This window comes from Theropithecus gelada, chromosome 10 (genome assembly GCF_003255815.1).
Source record: "Theropithecus gelada isolate Dixy chromosome 10, Tgel_1.0, whole genome shotgun sequence".
NCBI classification, from domain to species: Eukaryota; Metazoa; Chordata; class Mammalia; order Primates; family Cercopithecidae; genus Theropithecus; species Theropithecus gelada.
Window position 1 is genome coordinate 52,444,392 of NC_037678.1, and position 11,005 is coordinate 52,455,396.

The 11,005-nt window shown below is 49.0% G+C and overlaps 1 protein-coding gene across 2 annotated transcripts in view; it reads left to right on the forward strand.

Annotated features, from left to right (window-relative positions):
• Window positions 1-2,567, forward strand: part of TMEM189 (transmembrane protein 189) — a 29,724-nt gene extending 27,157 nt beyond the window's left edge. For both annotated transcript variants that reach the window (XM_025398622.1, XM_025398623.1), the window contains exon 6: window positions 1,149-2,567. In XM_025398622.1, coding sequence (XP_025254407.1) covers window positions 1,149-1,270 — 122 coding nt within the window. In that variant the 3' untranslated portion in view covers window positions 1,271-2,567. The remainder of the gene's footprint in view (window positions 1-1,148) is intronic.
• Window positions 2,568-11,005: the final 8,438 nt, after the last annotated feature.

Genomic DNA, 11,005 nt, shown 5'->3' on the forward strand with positions numbered 1-11,005 from the left:
TCATAAAGGCTATAAAGAAATGAAAGAGGGCGGCCTGTCATGGTGATTCACGCCTGTAATCCCAGCACTTTCGGAAGCCAAGGCGAGAGGATTGCTTGAGCCCAGGAGTTCAAGACCAGCCTGTATAAAACAAGACCCATCTGTATTAAAAAAAAAAAAAAAAAAGAAAGAAAGAAATAGAGCCGGGTACAGTGGCTCACGCCTGTAATGCCAGCACTTTGGGAGGCTGAGGTGGGCGGATCACCAGGTCAAAAGATTGAGACCATCCTGGCCAACATGGTGAAGCCCTGTCTCTACTAAAAATACAAAAATTAGCTGGGCGTGGTGGTACATGCCTGTAGTCCCAGCTACTCGGGAAGCTGAGGCAGGAGAGTTGCTTGAACCTGGGAGGTGGATGTTGCAGTGAGCTGAGATCGCGCCACTGCACTCCAACCTGGCAACAGAGTGAGACTCTGTCTCAAAATAAAGAAAGGGTAATGTGGCCGGGCGCGGTGGCTCACGCCTGTAATCCCTGCACTTTGGGAGGCCGAGGCGGGCGGATCACGAGGTCAGGAGATCGAGACCATCCTGGCTAACACGGTGAAACCCCGTCTCTACTAAAACACAAAAAATTAGCCGGGCGCGGTGGCGGGCGCCTGTAGTCCCAGCTACTTGGGAGGCTGAGGCAGGAGAATGGCGCGGACCCGGGAGGCGGAGCTTGCAGTGAGCCGAGATCGCGCCACTGCACTCCAGCCTGGGCGACAGAGTGAAGACTCCGCCTCAAAAAAAAAAAAAAAAAGAAAGAAAGGGTAATGTGAGAAACCTGGGGTGCTGCTTGAGTGGGTGCTCGGGGAAGGATTCCTGGCAGAGGTAGCATTTGAGCTGAGTGATAAGGCCACCACAGTGCCTGGTATGTAGTACATACTCAAATATAAGTAAGTGCCTGGTATATAGTAAGAAAGTAGATGAATATGGGGATTGGAGGCCTGAGTAGCCCCAGGCCCATTGTTGGGAGGCCCCCACTTCCAATTCTTTGGCTGGTCCCTGTGTCCTATCCTGTACTGACTCACTCCTCATTGGGCCCCTCCAGCCCAGTGAAGGTCAGCTCTCTTCCAATGTCCCCTTGACTCTCTCTCCCATTCAATCTCCCGCTGCCATTTCTACTGCAGGCTGGCTCAACTACCCTCTGGAGAAGATAGGCTTCTGGCGACGCCTGGAGGACCTCATCCAGGGCCTGACGGGCGAGAAGCCTCGGGCAGATGACATGAAATGGGCCCAGAAGATCAAATAACTTCTCTGAGCCTGCTACCTGGTTGCCAACCTTCCCTAGCCCCCAAACCGAAGCCATCTGCCAAATTCCAGCCTCTTCGAGCTGGCCCCTCCAGATGGAGAGGACATCTCCTGGGCTGGGCCCGGGTACCCCCAGCCCACCCCTCATGACACAGAATACTTGAGCCACTGATTTTTAATTTCCTTTTTTTGTTTTTTTTTTCCTCGGCCCCTCCTCAGCCACCTGAGCTGCTCTGTCTACAAGCCTGACTCTGCCAGCCTCCCTTGGTAGAGAGGAGGCTTATCCACTCCCTGCACGCCTGCCGCCTCTGCCCTGCTGGGCAGCCCTTCAGTGTGGCTGGCGTTGGGGCCACTGAGTTGCCTCTATCTTTCCCTCCTTGTGTGGCCCCAGTGGTCTGGGGAGCCCCCAGGCACACCTAAGCGTCGCGGAGCATTATTCTGCCACGGCCCTGCATACTGACCCCGGAAGGCTGGACAGCCCCAGCCACCACCTTCAGCCTAGCCTGTCCCCCAAGGATGGCAAAGCTCAGCAGGGGTCTGAGGGTAGCCGGCCAGAAGAGGCTGGAACCTCCTGCCCACGTCTAGACCCCTACTTCTCTGCTGCCCCCACCCTGCCAGAGCTGATGTTTCCAATACCAGGATGTCTTCACAGGGCACAGCCCCTGCAGAGGGTCTTGGTTATTTGGAAGAGGACACAGTATCCCCTCTGGCCAGAGTATGTCAGAGAAGGAAGAGTAGGGCTTTTTTGTTTCTGTTTTTGTTTTTTTTTTAAAGGTGCTTGCTTGTTTAATGTAAATAATAGAAAGCCTTAATATCTTTTCTGTAACACGGAGTAATATTTTAATGTCATGTTTTGGATGTACATAATATATTTATAACAAAGCAGCAAGAGTCTACTTAACCTTGGCTGCCTCGTGGTGTTTCCTGGCTGGGTGGGGTGGGGTGGTTATCAAGGAGCCTGAGACGTGAGGCCCGACTCACTCCATTCCCAGCTCCCCCAACCCGGGCCTTAGGATGAGAGCTGTCACCTAAGACAGTGAATTAATGTTGACATCTGCTTCAAAGCCTTTTGGAGGGGATTGGGTGAGGACAGTGGTCTTTCTCATTGATCATGATGATAAAGTAACGATGGCTGATCCCTGTTTGTGACTTCCGTCTGCAAATATTCACTGGCACCTGGTGTGTGCCAGGCTCTCTCCTGTACACAGGTACAGCAGTGAAAGAACCAACAAAGACCTGTCCTGGTGGGGCTGACCTCCTGGGAAAAGAGTCAATAAACAAATAAATGCACATGGAAATTCGGGTGGTGGTTTGTGAAGAAAATCAAACAGGACAGAACCACGTCGGAAAAGCAGGGTCAGTGCTGCTTTGGCAGAGTGGTCATGAAGGGCCTCTGAGCTGAGACCTGGAGGAGGAGAGGAGGCCAGACAGGAAAGAAGTGAGGGAAGAGGCCTCTTTATGGGACAGCAAGTACACAGGCCCTGAGGCAAGAACAAGCTTGGGGCCGGGTGCAATGGCTCACACCTATGATCCCAGCAGGGAGGCCGAGGCGGGCGGATCACCTGAGGTCAGGGGTTCGAGACCAGCCTGGCCAACGTGGTGAAACCCCATCTCTACTAAAATATACAAAAATTAGCCAGGCATGGTGGCAGACGACTTAATCCCAGCCACTTGGGAGGCAGAGGCAGGAGAATCGCTTGAACCCAGGAGGCGAAGGTTACAGTGAGCCGAGATCGAGCCATTGCACTCAAACCTGGGGGATAAGAGCGAGACTTCGCTCAGAAAAAAAAAAAAAAAAAAAACAAGCTTGAGATTTTAAGAGACGGTGAGGTAGCCACTGTGGCTGGACTAGAATGAGCTAAAAAATGGAAGACAAGGTTGGGAAAACATGGACTTTGTTATACAGAGACTCATAGGCTGAGGTGAGTGGGGAGCTGCTGGTCATTTTATTTATTTGTATTTTTTACTATTTTTTTAGAGACAGGGTCATGCTCTGTCACCCAGGCTACAATGCAGAGGTGTAATTGCTTATTGCAACCTTGAACTCCTGGACACAAATGATCCTCCTGAGTGGCTGGGACTAGCACGTGCCACCACACCTGGCTTGGGTTTTTTTTTTTTTTTTTTTTTTTTTTTTTTAAGAAGTGGGGTCTCCGGCCGGGCGCGGTGGCTCAAGCCTGTAATCCCAGCACTTTGGGAGGCCGAGACGGGCGGATCACGAGGTCGGGAGATCGAGACCATCCTGGCTAACACAGTGAAACCCCGTCTCTACTAAAAAATACAAAAAACTAGCTGGGCGAGGTGGCGGGCGCCTGTAGTCCCAGCTACTCGGGAGGCTGAGGCCGGAGAATGGCGTAAACCCGGGAGGCGGAGCTTGCAGTGAGCTGAGATCCGGCCACTGCACTCCAGCCTGGGCGACAGAGCGAGACTCCGTCTCGAAAAAAAAAAAAAAAAAAAAGAAATGGGGTCTCACTATGTTGTCCAGGTTGGTCTTGAACTCCTGGCCTCAAGTGGTCCTCCCACCTTGGCCTTCCAAAGTACTGGGATATGAGCCACTCACCTGGTCAGGACATTGTAGACAAATTAGTAACTTGTTATTCATTGAATAAGTAATTATAAGGCATCTCCTATGAACTAGGTACTGTGATTCTGTAGTGAACACTACAGACATAGTCAATAGCTAGTCTGGGCTGGCTAGTTTCTGCAATATTAGCCAGAAAAAAGAAAGCCTGTTAGGGACAGGGAAATGCCTAAAGGACTCCAGAGCAGTCACAGACAATGACATTTCTGAGTAGCTGGGATTACAGGTGCCCGCCACCACGCCCGGCTAATTTTTGTATTTTTAGTAGAGATGGGGTTTCAGCATGTTGGCCAGGCTGGTCTCGAACTCCAGGTAATCCACCCACCTTGGCCTCCCAAAGTGTTGGGATTACAGGCATGAGCCACCATGCCCAGCCATGACATTTATTTTTTTAAATGTGACCCATAATGCCATTTTCCTTTGCCCACCACTAGACTTTTGTGACTATGCCTGAGAGGACCACACAAGGAAGGGTATTAGAATTCGACAACTCATAAATGATAGAAAATTAAGGCAAACAGCTAAAATAATTGTATCAGCTCATAAAATGGAAAAGTCCACAGGTGTTCTGACTTAAAGTTTGGCAGGACCCAGGGGCTCACATGATTCATCAAAACGTGGTCTCCCTAAGCTCTGTTTTTCTGAGTTGAGACTTACTAGACCAGCTCAGCAATCTCAGTTGAAAGTGCTTTCCCAATAGTTGCAGTGGAAGTCCCAAGGCAGGCTCTCATTGGTCTGGACTGGGTCATGTGCCCACCTTTGAACCAATCACATTGGCCAGTGGGGTGAAATGCTTTGGTTGCCCAGGGCTGAAAAATGTCCATCTGGATTTGCAGGGTTGTGATCACCTCTTCCTAAGGCATTACTACAAAAAGAAGTCAATGGTGGATGGGACAGGCAGCTAAATTCTTTTAGAGGCCAGAGGAGTAGCCTCGCGACTGTGGTGTTGGTTTCCAGGCCCCACCAATCTGTGTCAGTTCCCCTGGAGCCGACAAAAAAAAGCCCTCAGCCTGAGTCCAGAGAGGTAAAGTGACTCCCCCAAGGTCCCACAGGTAGTAAGGGTAGAGCAGGCCTCAGACTCAGACCATTTCACTTCTGAATCCTGGGGGCTGGAAAAAAAGTCCTTCTCAAAACCAGAAGGTGTGCTGCATTGGGTCTGAGAGTGTTGGGGCCACTTGTGAGATCAGGGACTTGCAAACAAGTGCCTGTGAGGGCCAGACAGGGAAAAATGCTACTTAATATTACTGAGCACTTAACTTTGCGTCAGACTGTGCAGAGAGCTCTGGCACGGGTCCTGTCAAGCAGTCCCTGCCGCTCTGAGAAGTGAGTACTCTTTGCACCATTTGCAGATGGGGAAACTGAGGCACAGAGGTCATGTAATATGCCCAAGGTCACAGAGCTGGTAGATGGTAGAATCAGGATTTGAGCCAGCGTCTGACCCAAAGCCCCTGTGCTTTAACGCTCCCATTGTGGAGAGGGAGGTGAGGCAGGTGGCAGGCGAGAAATGTGTCCACTAGTGTCCACTATGAGGCAATGCAGCATGCCTGAGAAAAGGGCCGCTGATGCTGCGGACTGGGATAACCTGGAGACATCAGGCCCAAAGGGCAGCTGCTACTCACAGCAGCTGGTTAAACAGGCGCCAGAAATCTAAACTTTAAAAATGCTGGCTCCGTGTTTAAAACATACTGTGGGCAAAACAAAATGGGTGCACGGGCCAAATGCCTGCAGCCTCCCTCCCAGCTGCTGCAGGATGGCTTGGTTTTAGGTGGGCATGTGCTGCTATCTGGTGGTGGCACAGGGTAGTGGCATGCAGGGCAAACAGATGGGTTTCCAGCTCCACCAGGGGAGCTGTAGTGAACTTGAATACCCCTCTGTGCTTACTGTTCTTTAGAGGCGGCCTGGGTACACACCTTAGGGCGCCCACCCCCAACTTCAACTCCGTCACCACCCCCCCTTTTTTTTCCTTGAGACGGGGTCTCGCTCTGTCATCCAGGCTGGAGCACAGTGGCATGATCTGCGCTCACTGCAGCCTCAACCTCCCAGGCTCAAGCAATCCTCCCACTGCAGCCTCTCGAATAGTGGGGACGACAGACATGTGCCACCACCCCCAGCTAGTTTCTTTTTGTATTTTTTGTAGAGACAGGGTTTCACCATGTTGCCCAGACTGGTCTCGAACTCCTGAGCTCAAGCGATCTGCCCACCTCGGCCTTCCTAAGTGCTGGGATTACAGGCATGAACCACCGCGACCAGCCAACACCCCTTTTGATCAACCAAAAATATTTTCAAGCTACCCATATATACACATATATGTATGTATATACACTTTTTTTTTTTTGCAATAGGTAATGCTTGCATAGGTAAAGAATAAGAATCATGCCAGGCGCAGTGGCTCATATCAAATAATATAAAAGGGGCAAGAGTATGGATCAGCTGACCCTGGACAGTGGGCCAAATCCAGCCCACTTGCTTTTCTATAGCTCAGAAGCTTTTGTGGGTTTTTTTGTATTTTAGAGACAGGGTCTTGCCCTGTTGTCCAGGCTGGAATGCAGTGGCACATTCACAGCTCACTGTAACCTCAAACTCCTGAGCTCAAGTGATCCTCCCACCCCAGCCTCCTGAGTAGCTAGGACTACAGATGGACACCACCACATCCAGCTAATTTTTTTTTTTTTTTCAGAGATGGTGTCTCGCTATGTTGCCCAGGGTGGTCTCAAACTCCTGGCCTCAAGTGATCCTCCCACCTCAACCTCCCGAAGCACTGGGATTACAGGTGTGAGCCACTATGTCAGTCATGAGCATTTTTTAAATGGCTGGGGGAGGGGGAACAATATTTCCTAACACAGAAAATTCAAATTCCAGTTTGTAAACCTGAATTGGCACACAGCCATGCCCCTCATTTACACATTGTCCAAGGCTGCTTTTGCACTGCAGCAGCAGAGTTGAATAGTTGCATCGGAGACCACATAGTCCACACAGCCTAAAATATTTACAATCTGGTCCTTTACAGAGAAAAGTTACCAACCTCTCTCTGGTCTAGATGGAAGAGTAAATTGCTCCCCATTCATGTTCCCTCAGGTACTCAGTTCCCCTCCTTAGAGGCCATCACTTTGACAAGACACTCGCAATGCCTTATGTAGGCAGAGGGGTATGTCTGCCCCGCTCCTTTTCACACAATATGTAGGATATTATGCACACAGTTCTGCACCTTGCCTTTTTTCACTTAATATATTTTGGAGATAGTGTTATCATCAGTGCTCACAAAACGTTATTATTTTTTACAGCTGTATAGTGTTCCAACTTCAGGATGGAATGGATCTGACTTTTTTTTTTTTTTCCTGAGACGGAGTCTTGCTCTGTCGCCCAGGCTGGAGTGCAGTGGCGTGATCTCGACTCACTGCAAGCTCCACCTCACGGGTTCACACCATTCTCCTGCCTCAGCCTCCCAAGTAGCTGGGACTATAGGCGCCCGCCACCACGCCCATCTAATTTTTTGTATTTTTTAGTAGAGACGAGGTTTCGCCACGTTAGCCAGGATGGTCCCGATCTCCTGACCTCGTGACCCGCCCACTTCGGCCTCCCAAAGTGCTGGGATTACAGGCATGAGCCACTGCAACTGGCCTTTTTTTTTTTTTTTTTTTTTTGAGACAAGGTCTTGCTCTATTACCTGGGCTAGAGTGCAGTGGTGCAATCCCAGCTCACTGCAGCCTCTGCCTTCTGGGCTCAAGCTATCCTCCCTCAGCCTCCCATCCCAAGTAGTTGGGATTACAGGTGGATGCCACCATGCTGGGCTAATTTTTTTTATTATTTTTAGTGACGAGGGTCTTGCTTTGTTGCCTAGGCTGGTCTCAAACTCCTGTGCTCTAGCAATCCTCGTGCCTCAGCCTCCCAAAGTGCTGGGATTACAGGCTTGAACCACAAGTGTGTTTTAAATTTTGATAGTGCATACCAAATTGTCTTCCAGAGGCCATGCCGGTTTAAGTTCACAAGTTTTCAGAGTCCCTGTTTCCTCACACCCTTGCCAACACAGCATGTTATCAAATGTTTTGTTCTTTGCCAATCTGATAGGTGGTTTTAATTTGCATTTCTCTTACTGTATTTCATTGATTCTAAGATGTCACTGATTCTAAGATGCATCCTGATTTCAGAGATGTTCACGTGTAAAAATGTGGCTGGGTGCGGTGGCTCACGCCTATAATCCCAGCACTTTGGAAGGCCAAGGCGGGCAGATCACAAGATCAGGAATTCAAGACCAGCCTGGCCAACATAACGAAACCCCGTCTCTACTAAAAATACAAATAATAACAATAATAATAATAATAATAATTAGCTGGGCGTGGTGGCAGGCGCCTGTAGTCCCAGCTACTTGGGAGGCTGAGGCAGGAGAATTGCTTGAACCCGAGAGGTGGAAGTTGCAGTGAGCTGAGATCATGCCACTGCACTCCAGCCTGGGCGACACAGTGAGACTCTGTCTCAAAAAAAAAAAAAGAAAAAAAGTAAAAACGTGTATCTTCAAATCACTGAAATACAATATGTTGTGTGAGATTGGGCATCTTACTGTGAGTTTAAAATGCATTTGCATTTCCTCATCTGTTCATGCCCTTTTCTTATTTTTCTTGCAAGACAGGGTAGTAGTGGTTAAAAGTGTAGGATTCCAATCCCAGTTCTGCCACTTACAAGCCTGTGACTTTGGGCAAGTTACTTAACCATTCTGTGTCTCAGTTTCCTCATCTACAAAATGGGGATAATAATGGTACCTACCTTATAGGATAGGTGTGAAGATTAAATACATTATTATATGCAAAATACCATGTTCCTGGAATATGGCAAATGCTCAATAAATATTTGCTATAACTGTCATCTTTGAGTTATTTTTTCTTAATGAGTTGCAAGGGCTCTTTATAAATTAAGGAAACATCCTTTTTATTCCCCTGCCTCCCCGCCTCAAACCTCTGGTTTTCATTCCTTTTTCCCTGACCACAAAAGTAACATATAATACAAAATTCAGACATTACAAAAATTGTATCAGAAGAAGCCAATGGAAACAACTGAGATGTCCATTGATAGAGTGAGTTAATGAAGTGCACCAAGGCCCCCTGCCCACCCACTCCCACCTCTTTTTGACTGTATATTTCAAAACTACATCAGACATTAAATAAGATGTCTCAGCGCTATGGCTAGACACACCTCAGGGAACCATGACTCCACATATATGCCATAGAATTTCACTAGCAAATGCATCACACATCCTGTTGGGGTTTTTTTGTTTGTTTGTTTTAGATGGAGTTTCGCTCTGTTGCCCAGCCCGGAGTGCAGTGCTGCGGCAACCTCTGCCTCCCAGGTTCAAGCGATTCTCCTGCCTCAGCCTCCCCGGTAGCTGGGATTACAGGCATGAGCCACCACGCTTGGCTAATTTTTGTATTTTCAGTAGAGACGGGGTTTCACCATGTTGGCCAGGCTGGTCTCGAATTCCTGACCTCAGGTGGTCCACCCGCCTCAGCCTCCCTAAGTGCTAGGATTACAGGTGTAAGCCACCATGCCTGGCCTCATCACACACCCTGTTAACCACACATCCCTTCCCAGGGATTATCCTCTCTGTCTTCTGCAAGTCCACAGCCCTTCCTGTCAACAGTTTGTCAGCTTTACTTTCTGTAGCTTATGTTACAAAAACTATAGCAAGAGGTTGGGGGTTTTCCTTAACTATAAATAGGAAATATGAAGTTGTGGATAACATTATATAATTTTTGATTTTCCACCTTTCGAATATACTTTTTCAAACTACTCATGCCTTTCACATCCCTGAGATTCCAAACCAGCCCTAGTGGTCTCTCACTTGAGAACAGAGTTCATGAATGAACACTGCAGAACAGTCAGGTCTATATGCCTCTCAACTGAACCACTGCATCAGCTTCCTGTATCGATGAGGTATGCTTTTTGGTGGTAGGTAACAAAAACCTACCTTTAAGAACAACTTAAGCAACAGGCACATTATCTCACGTCTTCAGAAGTCTGCAGGTGGGCAGCCCCGCGATTCCTTCAGCAGCTCAGCGATATCACCCAGGATTCTGGTTCTAATCATTACAACCTCATATGGTAGGAAGGAGGAAAGGGGACAAAAATAGGCTTTTTCTTCAGCTTTTTTGTTCGTTTGAGACAGAGTCTCACTCTATCGCTCAGACTGGAGTGCAATGGCGTGATCTTGGATCACTGCAACCTCTGCCTCCCAGGTTCAAGCGATTCTCGTGCCTCAGCCTCCCAGGTAGCTGGGATTAAAAGCAGAGCCACCACTCTCAGCTAATTTTTGTATTTGCAGTAGAGACGGGTTTTTGCCATGTTGGCCAGGCTGGTCTCGAACTCCTGACCTCAGGTGATCCGCCCGCCTCGGCCTCCCAAAGTGTTCGGATTACAGGCGTGAGCCAGGGCGCCCAACCTTCTCTTCAGCTTTTATGAGGGGAGGCAAAGTTTCCAAACACCCACCCCGCCGTGTGGGGACATGGCAACTGGACTGGCAGTAAACAGTGCCCAACACACCTCTCTGGGTTCCCTGCCACCAATATTGCTGCTGCCCAGTTGGGTGTCCTCACCCTGTCTCCTCATGGCAGCACGATGCACTTTGCAAAAAGGCAAACCTGCCCACATTTTGCTCAAAACCTCCCAGGCTCCACCTCCCTCATCACAGGAGAGTCAGCAGGTGACACAGGATAAAGAAAACTGGATTCCAGAACTGATTTTACTCCTTCCTTGTGTGACCTTGGAAAAGCCATCTAACTCCTCTAAGCCTCAGTTTTCTCATCTCACAAATGGAAATGGTAACAGCTACTTTGCAAGGGTCATTGAGGATTAAGTAATAATAGCAGCTAATACTTATATTGCACTTAGTGCCAAGCGCTTTTCTAAATTCTCTAGTTTTATTAACCATTTTAATCTTCCCCAAAATCCGATGAAACAAGACTCTTATCCCCATCAGCTGAGTTTATCAGCTCAAGCGCACAGCGGCGACCAGGCGCAGGCGCCGGGAGGAATCCCGCTCTGGGGACCGGTTGTGACGTCCAGGAATGGGGCAGAGCCTCTTCGAGGGGGCGTGTGCGCGGGACGTACTATAACTCCCACCAGGCACCGCGCCAACGCCAGCCTACAATAACCAGCATGCCTCGGGCT